The 25,852-nt window shown below is 46.6% G+C and overlaps 5 protein-coding genes and 1 long non-coding RNA gene across 6 annotated transcripts; 3 read left to right on the forward strand and 3 right to left on the reverse strand.

The window, feature by feature from the left end:
* Positions 1-4,770: 4,770 nt before the first annotated feature.
* Positions 4,771-7,282, reverse strand: LOC105695012. Its single transcript, XR_001103572.1, has 3 exons — positions 7,090-7,282; positions 6,887-6,982; positions 4,771-6,796 (listed from the first exon to the last, which is right to left on the reverse strand). It is a non-coding gene; the product is annotated as an uncharacterized LOC105695012 (long non-coding RNA).
* A 236-nt stretch (positions 7,283-7,518) lies between these two features.
* Positions 7,519-13,091, forward strand: LOC105694995 (intraflagellar transport protein 140 homolog). The gene is made up of 12 exons (XM_012416196.2): positions 7,519-7,642; positions 7,712-7,986; positions 8,058-8,305; positions 8,380-8,698; positions 8,784-9,003; positions 9,098-9,977; positions 10,054-10,192; positions 10,276-10,767; positions 10,860-11,146; positions 11,235-11,511; positions 11,593-12,494; positions 12,574-13,091. The coding sequence occupies exons 2-12, from the start codon at positions 7,723-7,725 to the stop codon at positions 12,884-12,886; spliced, it is 4,341 nt and encodes a 1,446-aa protein (XP_012271619.1). The 5' UTR covers positions 7,519-7,642; positions 7,712-7,722; the 3' UTR covers positions 12,887-13,091.
* On the reverse strand, positions 12,995-19,327 carry LOC105695003 (protein HGV2). Its single transcript, XM_012416211.2, has 3 exons — positions 18,961-19,327; positions 14,635-15,027; positions 12,995-14,535 (listed from the first exon to the last, which is right to left on the reverse strand). The coding sequence occupies exons 2-3, from the start codon at positions 15,025-15,027 to the stop codon at positions 13,612-13,614; spliced, it is 1,317 nt and encodes a 438-aa protein (XP_012271634.1). The 5' UTR covers positions 18,961-19,327; the 3' UTR covers positions 12,995-13,611.
* LOC105695009 lies at positions 15,636-17,695 on the forward strand. The gene is made up of 5 exons (XM_012416218.1): positions 15,636-15,714; positions 16,021-16,248; positions 16,427-16,534; positions 17,060-17,197; positions 17,288-17,695. Exons 1-5 carry the CDS (start codon positions 15,636-15,638, stop codon positions 17,545-17,547), a joined length of 813 nt encoding a protein of 270 aa, XP_012271641.1. The 3' UTR covers positions 17,548-17,695.
* Positions 19,328-19,357: 30 nt separating the features above from the next.
* LOC105695001 (dystrobrevin-1) lies at positions 19,358-22,547 on the forward strand. Its single transcript, XM_012416209.2, has 12 exons — positions 19,358-19,565; positions 19,678-19,735; positions 19,822-19,958; positions 20,025-20,232; positions 20,305-20,548; positions 20,628-20,739; positions 20,852-21,018; positions 21,104-21,222; positions 21,314-21,536; positions 21,637-21,949; positions 22,034-22,318; positions 22,409-22,547. The coding sequence occupies exons 1-12, from the start codon at positions 19,556-19,558 to the stop codon at positions 22,528-22,530; spliced, it is 1,998 nt and encodes a 665-aa protein (XP_012271632.1). The 5' UTR covers positions 19,358-19,555; the 3' UTR covers positions 22,531-22,547.
* Positions 22,548-23,180: 633 nt separating this feature from the next.
* LOC105695005 (glycerophosphodiester phosphodiesterase 1) lies at positions 23,181-25,594 on the reverse strand. Its single transcript, XM_012416214.2, has 6 exons — positions 24,828-25,594; positions 24,220-24,395; positions 23,925-24,126; positions 23,633-23,862; positions 23,378-23,540; positions 23,181-23,266 (listed from the first exon to the last, which is right to left on the reverse strand). The coding sequence occupies exons 1-5, from the start codon at positions 25,170-25,172 to the stop codon at positions 23,399-23,401; spliced, it is 1,095 nt and encodes a 364-aa protein (XP_012271637.1). The 5' UTR covers positions 25,173-25,594; the 3' UTR covers positions 23,181-23,266; positions 23,378-23,398.
* Between the last annotated feature and the right edge of the window lie 258 nt (positions 25,595-25,852).

A 25,852-nucleotide genomic window follows, 5' to 3' on the forward strand; every position in this document is an offset into this window, starting at 1 on the left:
GTATGCAAGGCGCGACCAACCGGGGCCAAGGATCGCGCAACGTTCGACTCCGTGGCTTCTTTCAACGGGGTGTCCGACCGACGTTTCTTTTTCCTTTTTCTCCGCCTCGAGATTACGGCTTTGCATGACAAAGGGACGCGTCGATGTCGCGAGGAACTCGCGCGGCAAAGCGCGGCAAAGCGCGGCAAAGCGCGGCAAAGCGCGCAAAAGCGACGCGCCACTTTTCCTCTCCTCGTTCCGTCCTCCCGCAGGGGGATCCCCCCTTGAGAGCCGGGAGGTCCGGAGCCGAGAAAACGAAGGCGGAAGCGGGTCTAGGACGCAACCATCAACCGTGCATGCGATATCCCGAGCCGAGTGTACGATGCATGGCCGCTCGGAATTTAGCAGTGACCCACTCTCGGCTCGAGGTCCCCGCAATTCCTTTTTTATTCTACCTTTTTATGGCGCGACGCGCATTCGTCACGCGGCCCGGCCGGAGCCAAACGCGCCTTTTCCCTCTCCGTCTAGGGAAATTCGAGGAGACTCGGAGAAACTCCCCGGCCATGACCGGACACCCCGCGACCGACGAAAACGGAAAACTTGGCGATCCTTCGACTTTCGACTCGGCTTTCGAGTCGGCTTTCGAGTCGGCTTTCGAGTCGGCTTTCGAGTCGGCTTTCGAGTCGGCTTTCGAGTCGGCTTTCGAGTCGGGGGAGGAGACAATGGGCTGAAATCAACTTACGCGTTCCATACCTCGTCCGCCCGACCGCGATGCGTCGTCTAGTGGCTCGATTAATAAATTGAGTCGCTTGGCGTCACCTACGGCCGGCGCGCACGTTCAGGAGGGACGAAGAAATCCTTTCCGTTTTCCGATCCCTTGAGACTCCCGAACGGGGAGACATCCAAGTGCGAGTATTTTCCACAGGAGTCGCGCTCGCGAGGCGAGGAGTTGGTTTGCTCCTCGTTGCAGCCGAAGCGTTACGTAGATGCGACCTTACGGAGGTGCGTTACGAAACGAAGGTCTCACCTCGATCGACTTTTCACGGCGAAGCGGAGGCACATCGCTATTGCCCGTGTCGTTAGAAAGACCGTCCTTCGGGGCCGTGAAACGTGGGCAGGCGTGGAACGCTCGATCTCGATCCCGATTCATTTTTCCTATTTAACGATAAATCCAGGGAAATACGCGTACGGCAAACCGAGCGGAGACGGCTCGGCCGAAATCGCTTCGAATTTTTTTTTTTAAAGCCTCGGGGGTTTTCGCGGATCCATTTTCGCAGTTTCCGTTCGCCGGTCGCGGATTCGACAGACTTTAAAATCGTTGCTCTAACGAGGGTCTCCGTCATCTGGCAGCGATTGACATAACCTCTATTTTTGCCTGGCGTTTTCCCGAGGCCGACGTTTCCGCGTCACCGCGTCACCGCGTCCACGTTTGGAAACCGAGGTTTCGCGCCTCGAGAGCACATCTCGTAAAGACGACGCACGATCAAGGATCGAAATGTCCGCTCCTTTGGTCCAGGGTGCTTCTACCGGATTACGAGGTCCTTTATTCGAGAGACCGTTTATCCAGCCCCCTTCTCTCCCCCGCAGAAGAATTTCATTCATCGCGACATGCCCGAGGAGAAAATCGAAATAACCCCCGAGGTTCCTCTAATAAAGGAATACCGGCAACCCGGGATCGAGGGGGGCGAACGACCTATTGCCGATACTCGAAACGTATCTCGAAACGGAAAGGAAAAAAGACAAGGAGCAAGCACCGAATCGTGCCTTTTCCACGGCCAGGTCGAAATGCACGAAATCGAGACTCGAGGTCTTCCTTTGAATTTCCTCGCGCGTCCTGCTCGTTGCTCCTTCGAGGGAGCGTTAAAGAGTTTAGAAAAAATTCTTTTCACCTCGAAAGGGTCGGTACGGGCAAATTGGAAATTCCTCGGGCCATAACGTGCCAATAACGCAATAACGCGCCTAATGGGCTCGGCGAACAGCCCTGAAATGGCTCGGCGAAAAAGGCGAGCGTTATTCGAGCATCGCTGTTACGTGGAAACGAGGATGGAATTAGAGCATTACGCGCTCGTTGCGTGTATATCTCCGCGACCCGGCTTATATCTCGGGGTACACGCGGCGTATGCACTTTACAAACATTCGCCCCCTTCCCGGTTAAGTCAAAATATATCGCGTCCTTGGTAACGCGAATCACGCCACCACGGAATAGGTCCTTAAACAACCGAGGAATCGGCTCCTCGGTTTCCTCGGATCCCCCAAAAATACATCCGGAGTTCCCACGGGAAGCACCGGTTCGTCGGGCTTTTACCTTTTCGCTTTTCGGAAACGGAAGCAGCGTCGCGTTACGTCGCGTCGTTGCACGTTGCGTCTCGCGATCGAGCGTTTTTCAAAGATCGACAGTGACGTCACCTTCTCCTTCGAGTCGAGAGCGGAACCGGTGAGACATCCTCGTTACAAATTAAGATTACCCGTGATTCACGAAGGTGTAATCGATTGCGAAACGATCGTTCAACGTGCCGATAGATGACGGCGGCATTGAAAAATTTTTTTCGCTCGACGATTTCCGACGCGCTACGGAATGAAACGCAATTCGGCGTAAACGACCGCGCCGAGTATTCCTGGCCGAACAACCTGTTGGCCTTTGAGAAAGTTTCGGTCGAAATTCGCGGCACGCCAAGGAGGTTACCTAGGTTACCTTAGGCCAGGTCAGTTTGTGCAAAAATCACTCCCCTGACGATCCTACGAGTCCGTGTCGGACTCGCTAATACGCCGAGCAAACGCGACGTCGTTCTCGCGCGTCTACTAATGGCATTAAGACGAGGTCCCCTCTCTCCGTGGCTCGACCCAGGTCCGACCCGAGGCCCGACATCGTGGACGCACGAGTAACGACAAGTGACGTAACCCCGATTCGATTCGCCATTCCTCGGTTCTTTTCCAACTTTTCAGAGGCAGGCGGCCCCGCCTGGATCTTCCGGACATTTCGATCGGACTCGGGCGGTATTAACTGCCCGCCTTCTAAATGGGTCAGAAAGGTCGGACACGCGATCCTCGTCGACGATGCTCTCAAATTAGGCGCAATTAGGAAAGCCGGGGAAGTGGGTTGAATCGATTTCGATCCCTTTTTACCCGGGAACGACGGCCGCGACGATCTACCGTGGTAATCGCGCCAGTGATCACCGATGCACTCCGGCGGATCTTCGCGTTCCGACGTCGATACCCCACCTTCTCGTCGAGTTCTTTTTTCTCTCCAAGGGTATATCAAAAAAAAATATCTCCGATCGAACGACTCGCGGAGGGTCACAGAGTTACGCGCAGCACCACCTTGTCTCGATTGCGAGTGATTACAGAATTAACGGATTTTCCCTCGGAGAGCCGGACAACTACCGCATAATGGAGCGGAGAGCTCGTAATACGTTACGGGCATAGAGGTCGGGGCTCGATAACGCGATTTATGGCTCTCGGTCCATCCAATTTCGCTCCATGCTCGCTCTTTCGCTGACCCATCGTTCCCGGCTTATCGGTCTACGGTTCTATTTCAGAAAGCGATGCGCTTCCGTAACGACGCGGAACCGGAAAACGGAAAGAGCCGGGCGCGGCTCCCGTCTATGCGAACGGTGCATTCCTGCCCGGCAAAATCGAACCTCTTCCTCGATTCGGCCCAATTACGTTCCGCTCTCGGACCCGAAGAACGGCCACCTGGTTAGAATTGAAACGCGCGAAAGAATTCCCGGTCGTGCCATTCCGAGACGTCCCGTACGCGGACTTTCCTCCCGACGAATCCTGGAAAACGCGATCGGAGAGGGCGGGGCAGATTTTTGCACAAATAGCTCTCCAAGCTCGGAGATTTTGCCGCGTGGGACGCTCACTTTTGACCCAGTTTTGTGCATTCTGCGCGGTCGCTTCGTTAAAGCTGCTCCCCGAGTTACGCGTTCGCGTCAACGAGTGATTACCTCGAATTAATGATCCGCGAGGGAGAGAGAGAAAGAAAGACAATTAGATTCGCCAAGTAGTTCCGAACTGAAAGTGTTTCTCTCTCGGGTTTCCCAGGCCGGAGGAATGGCACCGAACAACGGGACCGTCGGGATCATCCGGTTACCCGATTTCGGACGTTCCACGCGTTGATACTCTTCATTCGTACGTTAGATTCGAGGACGTATCCTGCGACGGACGAGAGATGACAAATCGTGCACGTCAGAGACGGCGAGTACCGTAAATACCGATCTCCGACAAATGGACGCTTCAAGGTCTCCCTTGTGGGGAGGGTCAAGGAACGAAGGTGGATACGTCAAAGTGCAAGTTAGTTTCTTGTTTCGTTAACGAGGGTTGCGCAAAGATTTGCCGATCGGGCCGAGGTGGTTCGCGACGAACGCGTAGGGTCGTTTTGTCTCCGGAAATATCCGCGTACTTGGATTTCGAGGCTCCTGGCGACGAGCCAGTGATACGACTTGCGTGCTCGCCGCTTAAAAAATCCACCCTTTCTATCCCGCTCCTCCCCTTCGCAACCTCTTCCCTTAAGGATACCTTTTGTGCCGCGATTCGAACGCTACCGAGCAACCGCCTTGCTTTTGGGACAACTCCTTCGGACCGTGCACGACCCGACGTTTCGCCGTCGTTTTCCGTTTTCGAGGCGCGAGCGGCGCAGTAACGAGGCCCGCGATGCGAGAGAGCGTGTCGTAACTCGACGCACCTTCCGGCCGAAGCTGCGCGGTTCCGCGCGGTTCCGCGCGTTGCCGCTCGTTGCGTAATTTCCACGATCGCCCACCTCGGTGCACTTGACGTGCATACACGTACGCGCAAATGCGAGCGTCGCGAGGCAAACGGCACGCGTTAGCGCGGCAATTATTCAACCGTTCGGTGTGGCCGTCCTCGGCGACGTCATACGCGTACTAGCATCGGGCATTCCGAGGATGAGCGCGAAATCGAAACGATGCGTTTCGTCGGGTCGAACGTTCCGAAGGACCGCGAGAGAGAGAAAGCTATAACCGATCAAAAATTCGAGTGCACGAGCTACGGCCTTCTGGACGTTCGGCCAAGAGAAGAAGAAATTAAACCTCAAAGATATCCCACGCAACGCGGAAGTCGGCCTCTTCGGTGCGTGGACGCGACGGAGGTCAAGTCTGCGTTTCGTAATCCATATAAATGTGCGTTCGATCGTTATCCACGTGAATGCGCGAGTCCAGGGAGTAAGTGCGTCTCGAACCTAGGGCCGGACGGTTCCCGGTCGTTCTCAAGGTTGCTTTAAACGGCGACGATTGATTTCAGCTACGCTTCCGCTCGGCACGGTTAACACCCATAAACGCCGATAATTATTTCCACTGATTTGTCATCTCACGTCATTCTGGCTAAACCGCAAATGGATATTTTCCAGCAGTCCCAAGGCCGAGGCGCGCGGCCCAATTCCACTTGTTCGAGTAGAATTCGTACGTGTATATACGGACAATAGAATAAGTACAGTCGGCAAGACAATGGAACAAGTAGATTCAGATTATACGCGTCCGCCAATTGGATAATTCGCGTGGCCGAAATTTCGCGAATCGAATGGAGGTAAACGGTTGCGCAACTTAAAACTTACGTCTCATCCTCCACTAGTCTATCCATTTCCAATATTTTGTGCGATACCCGTTGAATGCCTGTATATTGTAAATACAATAATGGCGGCATTAACGTTGGAAGAGTTATCGGTGTGCCGCCGATAAGTAAAACAAGCCATCGTATGGTAATTACGCTAATTAAAATTCAAGAACATCTTTCCACGAGGCGTAAACATTTCCGGACGAAAGACGAAGAAACGACACCTCGATATGTCTGGTTTTAAAATACGCGATCATGTGAGAAAAATAAATGAAACATATTCAAGCATTTATCTCTGATATTGAAACAGAACAACACTCGCGACCAATTAATGAGAAATAATAATTATTTATTCACCGATTTGCGTCGATAATTCCTCTTAATAATTAATATTCACCGCGATATCGTGCAATGCGTTTCAAAAGAGACGTTCAAGAAATTTATTTTCACGTATCTCGCAGTGTTTTCTCGCTGTTCTTAATCGCAAGGATTAATTATTATTTGTGCACTTGCATCTGCCGATAATTCCCGCAATTAACATTGATCCCGAAATCAAAGAATATGGTCCGAGGAAGAATATTTCAAAAATTTGTTTTTGTACTTCATACCGTGTTATCTCCCTATTTCAACTGGTAACAATTAATTATTCGGCCATCAAAACCCGCGAATAATTAATACCGGTCACAATGTTAAATGCTACGATAAAGAAAGGAAAAAGTATTCAAAATAATTTTTCTTTGATATTTCTCAGACGATATTCCTCTTCGTTCCTTCAATTCTACTTCGAATTGTACTTAATAATAAATGTCTAGAATATCACTCCTTCTCTAAATAGTACATGAAATATTTAAAATAATACATCAGAGAACAAATCCACTGATCGTATAAAACCAAGCCTACTTTTCTCAACCGATGTCAATATAGATATTTAGAGCAAGCTCAAAAAATATGTATAAGCGCCAGTGCATCGGCAAAAATAAACAATTGCGACATCTCTTTGCAGACAATAACCCTCCAGCACGAAAGGGGGCCGAATGGTAATTGCAAGACTAGTCGTAAGAATTCGTTTCCAGAAGAAACTAGAGAATTGTTCTCTCACCGACTCATGTGGGAATTCCTTGAACAAACGGTTGGGCACAAAGTCTCCTTCTGTATTTACATTTCTCGTCAGCAGGCGTGATAGCGTCAACGTTCATTGTCCCACAATCATCCGCAGGTCTGGGGTTTGTTAAGATCCCCGAGATCAGTGCTGAAAGAGAAACAATAAACGAGTGGTCTGTTATTTCGTATTCATTATATTCCTTGTTCTTAGGCATTCAATTAAGAACATTTATTAAACCTCTTGTTGAGAACGCAGCTCCCCAAAAGGGAAGAAAATGGCAGCAGCAACGACTCTCCTAACCTCTGCTTATGATTCCCCCTTCGGAACGAAAAACTGCAAGATTTTAAATAATTCTGCATATTGGAATTAAATATAATTCTTGAAATGAAAGTGCCAATTCTCGCGGCTCATCAATTATTTCAATGTTTTGTGTATATTACCTTGAGAGCACGTTGACCGGTGGCCGTTAAGTCGTCCGAACGCTGGGTAAGACGAAAGACGTCATCGATTGCTGTTAAATACTCTTATACGCGAGGCACTCGACACTTGAATTTACTGACAGGATGTACACATATATACTGACAGTTAATTTTAATATTTTCGGAAGATGAAACATCACTAAACACGAATGGATCACAAACGATCGATATTTCAAAATGGCGATCGGCTTGAAATTTCATAAACGGTTCCTGCAAGTGGACTGTGGCGCCATCTGTCGACGCACCTCGGAACACCCAAGCAAAAGTAGAACCTAATACCGACATATAGTTATCAACCGTGGAAGGTAGGATACACTCTACGTTATTAGCAGAGTTATTAGTGAACGTCATTATCGACGTCATTTGCGGTTATGTTGCTGTTACATTCCTTGCAGTTACGTTACCAAGCAACCATGCATACAGTGAATAAACATGACAAATTCTCAACAGCAAAATTCACGAAATGTAAAACATAGAAATCTGACTGATATTTATTTTACCGTCATTGTTTAAGGTAATGTAATAGAATGACACGTTGGAACTAATTATTTAGTGTGTTAAAATCTGCCTCATTCTTTTTTAGAAACTCCTACAATGTCATTATACTTCGACACTCGGGTACAAAGTGTAGAAGCTGCCTCAATTTGCACACACGTCGCTTGGCATAACGAATTTCCATTATTGGCGGTTGCGGCATACTCACAAGACAAAGGAGGTTTTGCAACAGTCTATGATGACCATGGGGAGCCTCTTCGTGATGTGGAATCTCCAGGCCACTCTGTTGCTCGTGTTACAGCTTTAGATTGGCACCCAGAGAGGCGATGGCTCGCCGTGGGTTGGGAAAGCGGAGAGCTAAGGGTAAGTCATTCGTATTTCTCTTTTCTCATATCCCCTAATTAAATCTAAATGTATATGCTAATAATTATTAGGTGTGGCCTGGCGATACCGGGACCGGAGAATTTGGCATTGTAGTAACACCGCACAGAGATCCGATTTCCGTGCTTCAATGGAGTCAGTATGGAGGTCGATTAGTATCGGCTGACACCGCTGGCTCAGTAGTTGGTTGGAAAATCGACTCGAGAGGGCAGCTTCTTGTGGTTTTCCACCATGAACTAAATGATTCCTTCACGCGTATTGCGTTTAAACTCTCTTCTCCTAAACCTGGTGTGGATATTAGGTATGCAGCGAGTGCAATCTGAATAAATATTGATAAATTCTCACAATCTTAGCGAATAGAGACTTTAATTTCAGTGGTTTAGCAAAGGCTGCCGTTGCTGGCGATGAGAGAGCTTTGGATCTGTTTAGCTCGTGGCGTCCACGAACTGCGGCGCCCACTGCGGTTGCTGTACGACGCGATAATTTTGCTTTTTACATCGCTACGGTCAGTGGATCAATTTACTTTGTCGATTCCCAAGGACAGTGCATCGAAGTTCTCAACACCGAAGGCGCATCAGTTCGCTCGTTACTCTACCACTGTCACCGAGATTCCCTTGTCGTAATGACAGAAGGTCCAAATATCGGTCACTTCCAGATAGACCCTACGACCGGCCGACTCACCGAACTAACCAAAGTATGCGACATATTTTTTATTATCAATATACTTGTAAATAATTTTAAACCATTACATAATTTTTCTCATTTTCAACTTTTAACAGGTTAAGCTCAGCAGTGGAAGAATCGACAGTGCTCGCTCTGGACAAGCTATCTGTTGGGCCGGTCCAAACACTTTGGCATTATTGACGGGAGAACTCTCCATCAGGTGCTGGGACCTGCACACCGGAGATACTTACATACTTTCTCCTTCGGAGCCCACCCTGGCCAATGCAGCCACACCACAGGAGATCTCTACGAGTCTCTCCTTTTGCAGGAGTAATGGTTAGCCCTGTTCTCGATTTTTACAGATTTCTCAACTCGATCGGGGATCGTTCCCCCGACAACATGATTTTTTAATTAAATTTACAATTAACAGGGACTTTGGCAGCCGGTACTAATTTGGGCAGGATATATCTGTGGAGACGACGAAACGTACCAACCGCAGATGAGAATGGCTGGCCAACTGTGCCGGAGTCATGCACTGTGCATGGGACTGTCAAACACCTAACATGGGGAGCCCATTCTTTAAGAAATCCGTTATTGGCAGTGAATTGTATCACGAATGTTTTTATTTTACATCAACAGCCAATGTGTGCCGCATACCATGATGGGGTTTGTGCCAGTCAGTCAGCTCCGAGTCGAATACTGATCGAAGTAGATCAGCGAAGCTGCACTCTGGAGACCGATCTTCAAGTACAACTTGTGGCGGTGAATAGAGATTACGTAGCAGTTTCTTCCAGTAGGAAAGTTGCGGTGTATAGAAACTCTTTACTAACCTTTGATCATCTCGGCACCTTTGACTGCGACACCGAGAAAATCCTCCTCTTCGAGAGCACCGTCATTCTGCTCACACCAAATCTTGTACAGTTACGCTCCGTTGAGGGAACTATTATCCAGACTTTACCTATGACTCCGGAGGAGGGAGAGCCCATCAACATGGAGTTAACAGGGCCTTACTTGACGGTGTCCTCCTTGAATGGCGTCTTAAAAATCTGGAACCTGAGCAAGAGGGAAGCGAAGCTTTATACCAGACCGATGCCTGCGTACAAAGCCATTGCAGACTTTGCCGAAATCATAGAAGCCAGGTGCAACTCCGACTGTCGATGTGTGTCGGTGACGGTTGCCATGGCCAACCTGATGCCAAGCTCTATCCTTTATCTCTGGGATATCGAAAGCGATCGGATCCATGAGTTCGACTTTGCTCGGAGTGCGACCGATGACATCGAAGATATCGATGAGGATCGGCATCGTGCTCTGTAAGCACTATTTGTAATCATTTCCCATTCTACCGTTTAACGGAAAAATATATCAGATTTATTCATTGATACCCAGAACTGCAGGGTGCAAAGGTCGGCTAGTGACAGCTCACTGTTGGGATACCGATGATCCTAGACTGTTGGTCTGTCGGGCTCAAAAATTAGAAACAAGGGATTCCAAAGCCAATTCCAGGCTCCGATCGAATGAAAGCAAGGTTAGGAAATGATTTTATACAACTTGATTTCACGTTCTCTATTTAACTTATACCATGGCTTTGGTTCGCCCTACTCCGAGCAGGAAGAGATCGCAGGAGTGGTTCTGGTGACGATGTTTGCCACACCCGACCACGGCATCGTAGTCCACGATGCAAGGCCTGTCGGAGACGACAGCTGCAGGCTCCTCGGAGTGCACTCACCAGAGATCATTATTTTGAACTCCGAGACGTCTTTAGGCAGCGAGAGTAAAATCACCAGACTGGTCATGAGGGACTTTGAGGACTTAGGAACCTGTGACGCGACCACGAAGAAGGCTATCTTGAACTTTAGTTTTCACGTGAGTATCGCCAACACCGACGAAGCATTCAAAGCCATCAAAACTATCCGAAACGAAGCCATCTGGAAAAACTTGGCCAAAATGTGCGTCAAGACGAAACAGCTGGACATGGCAATGCTCTGTTTGGGCCACATGAAGCACGCCAGAGGTGCGAGGGCTCTCAGAGAAGCTATGCAGGATGCAAACCTTAGTTTAGAGGCTAAAACTGGAATCCTGGCTGTTGAGCTCGATCTTTGCGTAAGCATTATCAATTTACTTCATTTTGTATGCCTAAATCGATTGGCTGGATGTGCGTAGATACGAGAGTCTGTATATGTATTAATCTTTAGAACGACGCGGAAAGACTTTTCCGAGAGGCAAAGAGATTAGACCTAGTGGGTTCTCTGTTAGAAGCCCAGGGAAAGTTTAAGGAAGCCATCGAGTTGGCTTCTTCGGAGAACAAAATACGAGAGAAGGCAAGTTACTATAATTACGCAAAAGCTCTCGAGCAGGAAGGAAAGATATCGGAGGCCATCGATATGTACACCAAGGCGGACTGTCATCGGTTCGAAGTGCCCAGGATGCTGCTTACGAGACCGAGGGAACTTCAAGCTTATCTGACAGAAACAAACGATCCGTAAGTTCTTCTCTGTCACTTGATGAATGGACATGAAAAAATGTTGCCGGGTTTCCTAACCTCTCGAACCAACCTCTGATCGACCCAGGGAGATAAAGAACTGGCACGGCCAATACATCGAATCCACGGGGGATATGGAGGCGGCCCTGCGTCTCTACGAGTTTGCCAAGGACACTCTGGCAATGACCAGACTCCTGTGTTTTCTGCGTCGCGAGGACGAGGTCTGCGAACTCGTAACAAGGACTGGTCATGCTGCCTCGGCTTACCACCTGGCTGCACACTACGAGTCGCGGAACAACGTAACTCAGGCGGTTCACTTTTACACCGTGGCAAAGGCGTATACCAATGCAATACGGGTTTGCAAGGTTAGCTCTCTACGAAGATGTTTCCCTCTTTCTCTCCGAAGATATTTCCGAGATTAACGGGAGACCCTGATTTCTGAATAGGAGAATAACATGTCGGAGGAGCTGTGGCCCTTGGCTTCTCTGGCCCCCAGACAGGCCAGAATCGATGCCGCGAAGTATTACGAAGAGGTTGGTCAGCCCGATAAGGCTGCATTGCTGTATCACAAGGCAGGTCTACTACGCAAAGCCCTAGACCTAGCTTTCAAAACTCGCCAGTACAACGCACTCCAGCTGATGACCATGGATGTCAATGCGGACTCGGATCCAGCATTGATCCAAAGGTGTGCGGAGTACTTTGTGGAGAACGATCAAATCGAGAAGGCAGTGGACTTGCTGGCTATGGGTAGAAAGTACATCGAAGCACTGGATTTGATTCAACAACACGGAATAGCTCTGACGGAGGACCTTGCAGAGAAAGTGACGCCAGAGAAAGTAGAAAACGACCCCGAAAGGGAACGACCGAGGACCCTCATCCTGGAGAGAATCGGAGAGACAGCCTTCGAGCAAGGCAACTACCATCTCGCCACAAAGAAATTCACCCAGGCTGGGAACAAGCTCAGGGCAATGAAGGCCCTTCTTAAATCCGGTGACACCGAGAAGATCTGCTTCTTTGCCCAGGTGTCAAGACAGCGGGAGATCTACATCATGGCTGGAAATTACTTGCAGTCCCTCGACTGGCAGAACCAGCCCGAAGTCCTGAAGAACATCATCAATTTTTATTCAAAAGGCAAGGCGATGGACCTCCTGGCCAACTTCTACGTGGCCTGTGCCCAGGTGGAAATCGACGAGTTCCAGAATTACGAGAAGGCCCTCGATGCACTTAACCAGGCTGGTCGCTGCCTTGCCAAAGTGACTTCTCCGAATGACCCAGAGGTCCATGACAGGGCAGTACGTGTAGTCAATACGAGGACGACTGCGGTTAAAAGATATCTCGACATTAAAAAGTAATTTATACCGTTAACTTATGATTTAGTCTCCTAGAAAACACTGAATGTTACTAACGTTAATATTTTACTTGGTCAGGTTGTTTGACAGAGGCGATACGGAGGCTGCCTCGATCCAGGTTGGACAGTTACTCGAAATATACGGTCCTGACCTGGAGCAGTCTGTACGTCGTGGTGATCTGTTCGCTACCATGACTCAACATTATGCTAGTCTCGGTGAAGATGACAAAGCGAGGGCTACGATAGAAGAGCTTAAACGCATAGTACCAGGAATTAATTTGAGCTACTATTACAATGTTAACTTGTTAGAATCGCTAGGATATAAAATAAACGTACAACGGCAGGAAAGTTCTGATAAGGATGACGGGATCGAAGAACTTCTCGGAGAATGAATCGACTGCTTTCGTTTTTCTACCGTTAAGCATACCAGTGAAATTCTATCGTAGACTAGAATTTTATAAACCGCTTCCTCTGCGAACAGTAAGAATAAGTAATACCCCTTTACCGGTATATTATTTATTATTATTATTATTATTTTTAACAAATAGAATCTTCCTTGTAACCGGGAGACCATCTTGAAATAGACAGCGTAAAAAAGAACACCGTTGAATTTTTATCAACCGGACTTACAATATTACAACCTAACTAACTCCGTCGATGCATGTTAGAGCACACCTTCAGGAGAAGAAACTGTCGAGTATGAGCACGGACACTCCGAGAGTTACACAGAGTTCCCTATCGTCTTGACGGTCCTTTCTCATCGAGTCTCCTTTAAAAGACCTCAATACATAAAGACTAACTAAACCACCGATTAGAGGAGACCATCGCAATAGAACCCTATGACACAGAAGTTTACCAAGAATCATATCAAAGGATAAAAAAATTCAGCCATTCAGATAGTCATAGTTTTTAAGCCTAAAACACTCGAGACAATTGGATAGGTAGTCACCTCTACACGGTTCGTTCACGAGTACTAAGCCACCACTATCTGTACCATTCTTCCGACACAGAATTTCTTCCTTCCTGGTCGGCTCTTATCCGAGGTGAACTTCCCTGGAAGCGAGCCTCTTCGGCAACATCGGATTTACCATCCTTACCTTTTCTCCGATTCTTTCCCCTAATTCAGTCCGTTTCTATCCGGAGTGAGCTTCTTACACGGCGAAATCTCCGCGGCCCCTTCGGGCTCTTTGTCCTCGGCCTTGCGTTTTTTTCTGACCAGATGCGAAATGTCACTGACCGGCTTCTGCTCCTTCTTGGCCTTGGCCTGATCGCTTCCAGAAGCCAGCCCGGAGCCGGAAGCACCGGCGGAGCCATCTTGATCCGCAGCGCCAGAGCCCACTTTATTCTTGATGCCTTCGATCAACAGCCTGCAGGCCTCCTGCTTGAAGTCCTTCATGTCTGCGATTTTCTCACGAATCTCTGGCAGCAGTTCCCTCATCTCCTTGATTTCGCCCTCTACGGTATAAAAAGGATTATCCGTCGGGGCAGGGGGTTCCGACGTCTTCTCCAACTCCTCGATTCTTTCCTGGAGCAGGACGGTGGCCCGATTGAACTGTTCTATGCTCGAGTCGAATTCGTTTCCCAGAGAATGGATCAATCCCAGCTGATAGTGGGCCTCGGCGATCGCCCCGGAATCCCGAGGCTCCAATTTCTCCAAGATTTTCAGGCATTCTCTGAGCTCGGCCAGCGCGCCCAGGTGATTACCGCTCTCCATCGCGACCTCTCCCAGGAGCCGGTGAGCCGCGGCCAGCGGCTTCAATCCCGGGGGACCCCGTTTCACCAGGACCAGTTTCGCCAGTTCCAACACCTCCCAGGCCAACTGCAGGTTGTTCACGTCATCCTCGTCCTCGTCTTCTTCGTCCCCGTCCTCGGTCTCGTCCTCTTTTCCCCCGTTTTTCTTCGGAGACGAGCCGGAGGTCGAGGCCGCACCGTCCAGGCCGTTGGCCACTACTTCGGAACCTTTGATATCGCTCTTCGTGGCCTTCGCCTCGTCCTCGGTCGTCCTTTCCGGAGCGCTCGACTCCTGACTATCTAGTTTCTCCTAAAAGAACACAATATAACGTCGATGCTTGAAGGGTTGAATCAAATTATCGAAAAGAAATATAATATGGAAGAATAAAAAATTCAAAGCCACAATTACGTTCTCGTTTGCGCTCTTCTTTTCCGGGTCTTTGTCGCTCTCCTTCGCTTCGACCTTGCCGCTCTCCTCCTCCTGCGCATCCTGCGCATCCTCCTCCTCGTCCACGTCCTCGTCTTCGTCATCGGCGTCGGGGTCGGCATCCTCCGAGCCGGGAACGCCGCCCCCCAGAACCCCCGCCTCTTCCCTGGCGAGACCGAGGAGTGCCTGCCCGTAGAAAACGTAGGGCTCGCCTAGCTCATCGGCTGTGTCGCCGTGTTTCCTGGCGAGCAACTCGCAGGCTCTGCCGAGGGCGGTAACCGCCATCGCGTAGTCCATCACCAGGAGATGCCGTTTCCCCTGGGAGAGGGCCAGCTCCGGGTCCGTCAGGGGTGCGTCGTCCGCGACCTCCGCCATCTGGAAGCGCAAAGAGATCGGATTACCGAGGGTCGCGACCGTTGATGGCTCTTCGTCATCGAATGAACCTTCGTTTCGACGAGGTTACGCGCATCGTTCGCGCAATCGTCACCTTTTCTCCTTTCGATGCGTTTTCCTTTTCCTTCCCTAGATCCTCCGACTCCTCTTCGTTAGGATGATCGATTCATGTCCGGTTAACGGTGGGGTGGAATGCGATAATTGTTACGGGAAAATTTGTAAATTTTGCTCACGCGGGACGCGTGCTGTCGCCGAGAAACGAAATTCACTCGGAAAGAGTTGCCAGAGGAACTGCGATCGATGCAGCGATCGAGATTAATCGACGGATCGCGATCAAGGTGGCGATCGTTAAGGACATCCCTCGCTTCGGTTAACGTTGGCAGGGGGACGGAAACGGCGATCTTCGTAAAGATGGGATAAATAAAAGACCGTCGTCGAGGGGTGAAATCTTTAGCGAGAGGCACCAGGCCCCAGGGGAGGCGCAGTAGGGCGGGGCGCGGTGGCGGCGCGGTGGCGGCGCCAGTTGGAGCCAGTTGCCGCCAGTGCGACTCGCGACGTCGAGCCGAGCGGGTTTCCGCTCGCGGCCGGGAATGGAGCCCTCCCGGGTCCCGAGGGGCCCCGGGCCCAGGCTCGTCTTTCTCCTGGCCACCCTGGCGCTCACCTTCGCAGGTAATCATCGCCGAGTCCTCCTGAAATCGACCCCGCGCCGCCCTCCTGCCCTCGAAATCCTAATGCGCGCGCGCACGAGTTCGTTTAAGCGATTCCCCAGGATTCCGGAGCGCGGAGCGTATCGGTTAACCCAGTCCTGGAAACTTGTCCCTGCGGAAGTCGGGGTCGATTAACCGCGGAGCGAATGCAGCGATGAGATTCCGTGCCGACCGATGGATCGATTAATCCAGCCCTCGAAGCGTGCCGTTAACGAGGGCGTGAAAAAGTTCCCTGGGGCACGACTAATCCCTCGTTGAAACGCTCCAGCGACGGGACTCCTCTGCGGGGCGATCATGTCCGACCACTGGGAGGAAGTCGGCTGGGACAGGGAGGCCCTCGCCAGGGCAAACGTCAGCACCACGTGGTACCTGGACGGGAGGGTCGCGATGCTGGGACCAGGCTTCCAAGCTCGGGGGAACTGGCATCCCCGTCGGAAGCCGGTCTTCCTGATCCCCATGCACGGCGGCATCTGGACCATGTGCGTCTCTTTGCCAGGTAATCGAGCGCTGCGTCGATCCCCGTCCGTTGATCCTCGACCTTAACCGCTCGGGGGTCGGTCCGGGACGAATATCTTTCAGACGAGGTCCTTACTCCTCTCTCCGAGCAATCGATATTCTTGGATCGCTCCTGCGTCTCGATTAATCCGGAGTTACCCTGACCCGTCGTCTTCCAGAGGAGGAGATCCGCCTCCTGGGTCAATTGGGCTTCCCTCAGGAGAGATGCATCAATTACTTAAGCCCCGACGAGGCTCACGAAGAAATGCGAGCTGCCTGGCAGAATCGTGAGTATCGTTGATCGTCCTTCGTTTCGGAAATCGATCCCTGGAGAGGAGGGAACGATTCCATCCTGGATCGGAGACTCTGGAACCTTTTTTTTACGATGTTTCGATCGTACTTTCGCGATGTCGGCGATCGATTCCTTCAGGGTCGACCTTCAACCTTCCTTCGTCGTCCTCGGTACGCTTGGCGTCTATCCGCGACCTTTCGGGTGTACTCGTCGATCGACCCGCTTATTGCCGCGGAAATTTAATACACGGGAATGACCTCGCGTGGCATGTCTCCTTAATGATTTTAGGATCGATAATCCTGTTCCGAGGATTGCGATAACGAAGCACGTAATAACGATACAAACGCAAGTCATTTCTGCTTGGATTTAACACGTGGGAACGTCCTTGGGTGAAAGTCCCCAATGATTTCTGGATCGATGATTCTCCTTCGAATTCGACGAGAATGGGAAAAATGATAATGTGCGATGCATACGACGTGGAATGTCACAAAGAGTACCTCCGATTCATCTTGTATTACAGGGATGCAGAATCTCAGCATTTCCTGTTCGTTGGTGTGCCTGATAATTCTGGGATGTGCGGTGCTCGTGGGTTTCTTTGGCCTCTGCAGGCACCAAATCTCCGCAGTCCTCGTCACCGGAGTGATGTATCTCTTAGCAGGTCTGTGGGTCTTTGCTGGCATTACTTCTGAGGTTATGTAGATGAGTAATGTCAAAACAGAACTATATTAAGTATAATTATACGTTTCAGCAACGTTTGCTTTGTTCACTTTGACGATAATCCATTTCAAGAGGGCTCAAGACCGAGGAGCTAGAATCGTCGATGGGCCAGAGGATGGTGTCATAGGCGGTCCCGTTCCAAGAGTGGTTCTCAAAGCAAGGAGATTCTCTACCAGCTGGAGCATGGACTTTGGATGGGGTGGAGTTACCCTCTGTGCCCTGGCCTCGGTGGCTTGGATTCTTCTCAGCAAGATCATGCGGTTCAGTCCGATTTCAACTATGATCGCGTAGCCTTCTTGGTAGTAAACTCCCAAAGCCATGAATTGCAAATGAAATTTCAATTCTGGGTCCTTTCGGCTCATCTGGGAGTTTCACACATTTCCCCAGGATGGATAGACGTGTTTGCATGGAAATACCTTAATCGGAGACTCATCGATGGCTTTCTGAAAAGAATCTACGTATGTTTCAAATTTAAAGGCATTTGGATCTTCTTCCGGATTTTGCTGTTAAAGGAAAAACAGAATGAGAATCGATTACAAAGAGGGTGCACATTGAAGAAAATAGTTTCCAGAAGTGCCAACGAGTGGCTAAAATTGTATACAACGAGTTAAGGTATGTTGGCAGGTCCGGCACGTACTGGCCCAAGTCAATTACGAATCGAGAGAGGGTTTAAGATATCATTTCTGTTTCCTCCATTTCATTCATGCGATCTACCGAGATTTAAGATCATCTGATATCACAAGTAACGCACAATACCCTCAGTGGTCCACAGGGCTGGTGTATACAATGGCTTGCTGTGCGATGCAATTGCCTTGTTATTACGGAAATCAAGTTATCTCGTAAAGGATACTTGTATAAAAGTATAAGCACAGGCATAAATAATAGCCGATAGATAATGTTGCAATTATTCTTAAGAAATACCACTGAGGATACTGGACCCACTGGGGCAACGATAGATTTTAGCTTTTGCTACCAAAATTCATAGCCTTGCTATCCATGTTTTGAGAGTCCAAACAGCAGTTGTAGAGTTCGTCCACTAGCGTTAAGTATCGTTTTGCTGCTTTGTAACAGATTTTGAGCAGCCAATGGTGCAAGGAATCATTCAGGTGAGAGTCGTTATCCCTGATGACACCCAAGATTTCGGGTGTATAGCTTTATATTTTCTACTTTTAGCCCGAATAAACACTGTATATATAGATATAAACAGATAACAGATTTTTCTCTACAATTCTATCCAATTCCTGTATATTAAAAACCCGACTCTTTCCTGTGACTCAGCATTTATTTATATTATTAATTTAATAAACTAATCTACAAACTATTTTCTTGTCATGGCACACACATTATTCGAGTCACTATTATCAGCCAAAAAAACACATTCCAAGCTTGACGTTAAACTCGGACTCTACAAATGACCTTGGATCCAGCAAAGTTTCAACTTCCCAAAACATGTAAAAGAACATTTAAATTCACATGTGAAATAAGTCTAAAAATTATAGTAAAAGGAAAAACATCGGAGATGTCAAGCTGAAGCCAATCTCTTCCGAAGAGACCGAGATCTTTCCTGAGGAACCAGAATTCGGTATTAAACTTGATACTCGTGTTATGTATCATCTACGATCACACAGCTTAGACAGGGAGCGATTGTTCTCTCTCGGAATTCTTAACAGATCAGGAAACGCTTAATAATAAATTTGAAAGTACCTTTTTAGATGGGAATTGCCTTGGAGGTTATGTCCGGCGCAGTTTTCCGTTAGACCGTTACAAGCGTCCACAAGCGTCCGTAGACCTCACGTCTAGCGTGGCTTTGGACAACAAATCACAGGAAACTAAAGAATAGGCCGTTTCAGTCGTCACAACGAGCGTTAAATCTTGTTATTCACCGAAAAAGCAAATTCGCGCGCGAATTGTTCGCACCGCGTGCACACGAGTTTCCAACCGCCAGTAACTCTCGCGCATCCAGTTCCCCGCCATTTTGGGTCGACATGCAGTATATCGAACGACTCTCGACAGTCGCATCGATAGGTCGAAGCGGGCCCAAGTATCGATTCACCCCTCTGTGGGTGGTGGTTTACCGTTGTTCCGTTCCTACGGCAATATTAAATATTATTAATTCAAGATTTTGTAGAATAATTGCGAGAAAATTATCGCGGTTCACGGTTTAACTTGCCGAGATGATGGGAACAATTTTTTAGAGTCGTATCGATGATCTTTACATTCTACAAGAGATGATATCAAATTAAGGTTCAACCCTTCAGTGTATCTCTAATCACCGATTTTGAAAAAGTTCGTGAAAACCATGACTGAAGGTACTTGATAAGCATTACTATTATTGTTCAATTTTCCCTAGCTTCCATCTTACGTATTTCATATTTATAGCTCACTTTGATTCGTTAAAGTAGTAAAATAATTTATTTTCAGAGTATACCAATGGTTGGGCCCTGGCAGAAACAAATGGAGGCATTCCATATTACATCAAGTAAGATTTGTCATATGATGAAACGTCCCTTGGTTTGTGGAATTATTATTATGTTTGATAAAATATTCTTTATCATACCGTTACAGCCACGCTACAAAACAAACAGAGTGGAATCATCCAACCATGCGGAGAATTTTAAGATCAATCGAGGAGTGCGATGCGATTCGATATGCCTCGTATAGAACTGCTGCTAAAATGTTAATTTTACATCGAGAACTGAACAGTAAGTTTACTATAGCCATGTATAATTTTAGAAATACGTTTTAAAGACTTTTCAATTTTCCTTCAGTGCGTCATGTTCATCTGGAATTAGTAGCCGGTGTATTCGAAAGACATGGATTATCGGTTACAGAGAACTCAGTAACTTTGGATGCCAGCGAAATCGAAGATGTGCTTTCTGATATTTATTTTGCAGCTCGTAAGGAGGCCTGCATCGACTTTGACATAGATCTAGCTACGAAGCTTGGTGTCAATTATATCCTCAATGTATTTGATGAGTGAGTTGTCTATGTTAATATCTTGAGTTAGTTATTAAATTCCTGACCATTGTCGTTGTATTCTAAACACAGGAAACGTGAAGGCAACGTTCCTGTATTCTCTGTCAAAGTTGCACTGATCGTGATAAGTAGCAGTCGTCTGCAAGAGAAGTATGGGTATTTATATCAACAATTAGCTGATCATAATGCTTGTTTATCAAGAGCAGCCCTAAAGACTTTACTAACAAATATTTGCAAAATAACTGAAATGCTTGGAGAAAATGCAGCATATGGTAATCACATGATACAATCCAGTATCGACAGCTGCTTCGGAGAGGTACCTGTTTGAAAACTACCTTTCGTATAAATTGTCTTCAATGTGACAACTTCTTTTTTTAATCTTCTCGATCCTACAGTCCCAAAGTGGTCTTGGAGTTAGCGAAGCAGAATTTGCCATGTGGTTAATGCACGACCCGCCGTTGCTCGTCTGGTTAACGACTTTGAATCGAATGAAAGCTGCTGAACATGGTAAGATACATTAAGAACAGTTATATACTTTCAAGCCTGTGAAAACTACAAACAATTAGAAATTTTGTTAATCATATTTTTTATTTCAATAGAAGCATGGTTTTTGTTTTAGTAACACATGACATTAAATGTTCGACATGCAAAGTAACTCCAGTGCAAGGACCACGTTATTCGTGTCTAAGGTGTGCAGGCTACCACCAATGCCAGGCATGTTTTCTCTTAGGAAAAACATCTAACAAACACAAATCAAAACATCCTGTCAGGGAATACTGCGTAAAGGTAAGAATAGCGACAATGATTAATTTTAGCATTTAGAGTCTCTTTTTCCATCATCACTACCAGTATTCCCCTTTCTTTATTGCAGACTTCCAATAGAGAGATAACGAAATTAATCATCGAGTTAATTAGAAATAAACTTAGATTATGTCCGACAAGAACAGCTGCTGCCGCGGATTTGGCAGGCCCAGCGCCACATTCTTCAAGGTACATACAAGACGTTTATGACAAACATTTTCATTATTATGTCATCGATACTCTGAAAAACACATTGAAAGACGTAATATACTTTTTGTAGCAACGAAGCGAAAGCATCGGACACTATATCTTTAAGAAGTACAGTAAGAAGGAAAGTGCTTGATGATCCACAAAAAGAATTGCAAAGTATTATTAGTCACTTGGAGGAAGAAAACAGGCAACTTCACACGGAACTCCTAGAGATTTGTGGCACCAGAGCAGAGAGGTTGCAACGTCACAGAGCCACTATCGAGTCACAGTTGCAACGCCTCAAGATTCTCAAGGTAAATCTTTATATTTCAGTTTAATTATAATCTTACTTCGATCGCTCTAACGCAATTGTCTGTGGCCAATGAACTTATACGATGTCTTTTACCTCTCCAGAAATATTTATTTGCTCGGAGCACCTCAGCCCCGCGTATGATAAGCCGCATGCAAAGCACGCCGGTACTCCGTCCCATGGAAGTAGCTCCATTGCCTCTAGAGTTTGAGCTGAGTCCTATCGTGCGCCAGGGCTCGATCACTTATTCTCGACCGCAGGAAAATTTTCGGTTCGATTCGACCCCCGCAGCAATTGACCCTTCTTCTTCGAAAGAAGACCGATTCGAGGATCGTACACACCTCGGTGGTACCTACGGTTCAGGGCTACCTAATCTCCTGGAGCCTACTGGTATTGAACTCAGCACTTGGGTCGGAGGTAACTAAATGGCTTTCTGTCTTATTACTACAAATGCTGTATACACAAAGTCATGCAAACCGTGTCACATTTTCGCTTTATCAGGGGGTAATACGACAGGATTGAATCATGGCAACAGTGGCTTCTCTCAGTGGCTGAAATCTGGCATGGGAAAGAGCGAAGAGAGCAAGTACGATGTCAAGAGAGCATCCCCTCCTCTGGCAGCTTCGTCCTCTCCGTCCGGAGGTCTTCATCGAGATAATACGCCTTCTTCTTTACAACGACCTGACAAGCATTCGCAGCACAGCAGTCTTCAGAATATTCAGGGCGATCTAAATGACATTCTAGACAGGTTGCAGAACATGGTTGCCAATGAGTGCCTCCTCGAAGGTAAGACACGTCGATTTACTCCATCTAGAGTTTTGTCAAAAGCCTACAGCAAATTAGGAAGATGCAATTCTTTCCTCTTGTTTCCCTTAGAATCGTTTAGTGCAGATGACAACTGCGAGCTTAAACGTGCTGCCACCGAAATGGAAGATTTATTGACCGGACTCATCGAGGGGATGGAGTCCCGTAAGAGCAAATTGACAACCGTTGTATAAATTAACCATGATTCGTTTAGATTAAGTGATTTGTATGGGATGAAAAATATGCTATAATCACGAGGAACCATCCTTGCTTTATAAACTCAATGTAATTGCGCGTTAATTACTGTTTAAAAAATGTATTACCTTAAAAAAGTAATCATTAGAGTTTAAGGGCAAATGACATCGAGAAACGTCCTCATCCGTCCACTTCAATGAATCTTATCGATAGTACGTACACTATATTACGTATAGTTTGACTGGAACGAAATACTTAGGTCAAACTTATTATTTTTATACGCAAATACTCGTTTCTTAATTTTATAGCACTGCCACGGATCACTTGCCAAGGTATTGTATCCATGTGCCAAGGCATGATGTGACTATGTACAAAAATATAAAAAATCTACACAAAGCAGAGTACTTAGTAATGATGACATTTCTTACAAGTGATTCACAGGTTAAATAATGCCACAAAGATCTGTACTCAAACAAAGGAATGTTTCTCGCGATACACGATTGCCAATCATAATGACGTCCATTAATAATACTGCTAAATAAATAATACTGATAAATTAAAAACACTTCCTACTTACTCTGCGGATACGTTTCATGTGGAGCTTCGGTTACGATACTTTGAGGCCTTTGCCTCTTTTCGAATAACCCGTTTTCTTAACTGGCCAAGTGTCTAATTTGTAACCGTTCCCCGCGTGTTTATAGAAGATTAGAGATAAGTGTAACTAAAACTAGAAACCTAAACGTATAATTAATGATTTACAACACGACCTTCCTTGGTTCTAATGTACCGTGCCTCAATGTAAAAATCTAGAAACTCGAGATTAACGAGTCTCTTTTTCTGTTGTACCTGTCAATGTTATGAACGTTGCTACGAAATCTTCTCTGCTAGTAATGTATCCGTCAGGTATGTCACTCTAAGTCGCCTGGAAAAATGTATCTTCTCTGAGGGCTGATTTACACTCCACGCCATCACTCGTACTCCTCTTGCCTTCCATTGACAAATCACTTTACTGAAATTATTACGTTACTCGGTATAATTTCATTACCCCTGTACAGAAATCTGTCACTGTAATTCTACGTTAATAATTTATACACTACTCACGGATTGATCATATCTTTGTGCAGTAGAACGGCCGAAACTCCTACAATATAATACACAAACCGAGGAAAAGCCCACCCATAAATACAGTCCATTAGACAGGCCATCAAATGTTTTAAGGGATTGTCAAAGCGTGGTAGCGCCGGCCCATCCAACCCTAAATAAGCTTGCCTGGAGAAATATTGAGGTCTCCAAGCTAGACTGCATACTATACGTGGTTCTTTCCTTCGTATCTAAATATTATTTAAGATTAGGTCATTACTGTTGACTTAAAATGCTTCATTAACTTACGTACCATGTACACGACAATTGGGTCAAAGCTAGAGACAACTGCCCTTCTAAGGAGCTCAGGATATTTTGAAAAGAAGTCTAAAATAGTCTGAACCATTACAGGACCTTTTTCTTTTAAATCCATAATAATGTGCTGACCGTTCTGCAAGCATATTCCAATGGCATCGTCTAAAAGAAGGATCCTCTCAGAGCTGCCAAACTTGTCCCTTTGAATAATAAAAACAGTTCTATATAAATCTTGTGACAGATTTTAATTAAGTTGACCCATGGCCCCATTAATTTAAACAACAAGGGCTTACCGAAGAGGATGAGTGTACGCAATGTCTATTTCCTTTATTTCTTCCCAAGTCATGTCTCGCACCGTTCCTTCTCTACCAGCGAGCCTTTCAATGGTAGCATCATGGAACACTATTGGAACATTGTCCTTGGTGAGAGATATGTCAAGTTCTACAGCAGTGCAGCCTTTCTCTTTGCACTAGAAATAATGGAAAAGAACGCTCATTATTCACATATGAGACCACCATTAGAAATTCCTCTTTCCTTTAACTTCAGTTTTTCAATAAAAAGGACACAATAAATGGATCACTCACTTTGTTTTAATTCAAGTATTATCAATGCTGTTAACAAATACAAATATGGTTAATTATTAGCAATATTTGCTTTCAAAACAGTTATACATGCAAAGTTGGAGATAAGAATTAAATTTAATTACTGTGTCCTTTAAATCGAAATCAGGTGTTTGAGAGTAATTACTGTGCTGACAATAGAATTAAAATTATCAAAGTATGTACTTAGTGCCACAGAGCATAGACTGTCACAGTAAAGGATTCTTGGAGCGTGCCTAGGCACTGCAGGGAAATTGGATGGAAAGGGGCCATGAGTTCGTTAAAAGCGTATGAGTTTTTACATTTCGGAAGGCTGACAAGCTGTTCTCGGGGTAATCGTATCCTCCACCACGGTGAGCCACCACTCGCATGCAATACCCGTCCCCGTTACCCTGGCTCTTATGGTCGACGTCGTTGGTTGTCTGAGTGTCGGAGACAAAAGGGTCGATTCCGAGGACCTCCTGCACGATGCTTGGGTGTGGTGGTGGAACCCTCGCAAGTTTTACTCCGATCATGACAATCATCATACCCCATACGATCCAAGGCATGGTAAATTCATACAAGATGCTTATCACGACGAGCCATATTGTACGGAGATAAATACACAACACGGCGCAGTTTAAAATCTTTTCAATGTAAACATGCATGGTAACGATGCAGTTAGTCTGCCAATTCTTTCTGATCTATGTACTTATTAATTGTAACAACTTAATTACAATTTTACAATCTCTGTCTCTGAACACATTGTAATTTCAGAACTCAAATCCCAATCTGCTCGTAACAGCAAGTTTTCTTCCTCAATTCTTTGGGAGCTATAATTTTTCTTCCAATTAATTAATCATTTATGGCCCTAACCTTAAATGACTTTTTCAAAGTGGGATAATTGTAGTTATTCACACGCGTGACACACTATCCTTCAGGTTATCCTCAATTTTGAGGTTACTCCAAATTATGTATGGTACATTGTAGATTGTTTGGAATGATTTCCACTCGAGAAACGCCGATGAATTTAACGTCACATAAGAAATACTAATAATAACGAACAATAACATTCATTGTGTCACATGGCTCCCATGGCTCATCCCTGCTTCATAGACAGATTAAAATGCTTTGATTGATGCGTTGCGTTGGTGGGGGAAAGTACGTTTCGGTAGATTTCCTTTACTGCACCTATCGCCACGAGGCGCTGCGATACCAAAGAGTTCCACTTTCCATAGTTGTCCCCACTAGGTGTATGTATGTTCAATCTTTGAATTACTTCTTTATTGTTTACTTACATTTTCCTGGTATCGAGTCCCCTCAAGGGATGGTACAGGGTAATAGGAGA

Source organism: Orussus abietinus, unplaced genomic scaffold (assembly GCF_000612105.2).
Source record: "Orussus abietinus isolate OABI.00-Male unplaced genomic scaffold, Oabi_2.0 scaffold59, whole genome shotgun sequence".
NCBI classification, from domain to species: domain Eukaryota; kingdom Metazoa; phylum Arthropoda; class Insecta; order Hymenoptera; family Orussidae; genus Orussus; species Orussus abietinus.

Bases quoted from the DNA above. Each gene is read 5' to 3' on its own strand.
- LOC105694995 (XM_012416196.2), top strand. From the start codon at position 7,723: ATGTCATTATACTTCGACACTCGGGTACAAAGTGTAGAAGCTGCCTCA. The intron at 9,004-9,097 runs GTTAGCCCTGTT...TACAATTAACAG, and splicing joins CTCCTTTTGCAGGAGTAATG to GGACTTTGGCAGCCGGTACT. The intron at 11,512-11,592 runs GTTAGCTCTCTA...ATTTCTGAATAG, and splicing joins ATGCAATACGGGTTTGCAAG to GAGAATAACATGTCGGAGGA.
- LOC105695003 (XM_012416211.2), bottom strand. From the start codon at position 15,027: ATGGCGGAGGTCGCGGACGACGCACCCCTGACGGACCCGGAGCTGGCC. The intron at 14,536-14,634 runs GTAATTGTGGCT...GTGTTCTTTTAG, and splicing joins AGAAGAGCGCAAACGAGAAC to GAGAAACTAGATAGTCAGGA.
- LOC105695009 (XM_012416218.1), top strand. From the start codon at position 15,636: ATGGAGCCCTCCCGGGTCCCGAGGGGCCCCGGGCCCAGGCTCGTCTTT. The intron at 16,535-17,059 runs GTGAGTATCGTT...CTTGTATTACAG, and splicing joins GCGAGCTGCCTGGCAGAATC to GGATGCAGAATCTCAGCATT. The intron at 17,198-17,287 runs GTCTGTGGGTCT...TATACGTTTCAG, and splicing joins AGTGATGTATCTCTTAGCAG to CAACGTTTGCTTTGTTCACT.
- LOC105695001 (XM_012416209.2), top strand. The intron at 20,233-20,304 runs GTGAGTTGTCTA...TTCTAAACACAG, and splicing joins ATCCTCAATGTATTTGATGA to GAAACGTGAAGGCAACGTTC. The intron at 20,549-20,627 runs GTACCTGTTTGA...TCGATCCTACAG, and splicing joins TCGACAGCTGCTTCGGAGAG to TCCCAAAGTGGTCTTGGAGT.
- LOC105695005 (XM_012416214.2), bottom strand. From the start codon at position 25,172: ATGCATGTTTACATTGAAAAGATTTTAAACTGCGCCGTGTTGTGTATT. The intron at 23,863-23,924 runs GTACGTAAGTTA...AATAATATTTAG, and splicing joins ACCCAATTGTCGTGTACATG to ATACGAAGGAAAGAACCACG. The intron at 23,541-23,632 runs GTGAGTAGTGTA...TAATAATTTCAG, and splicing joins CACAAAGATATGATCAATCC to TAAAGTGATTTGTCAATGGA.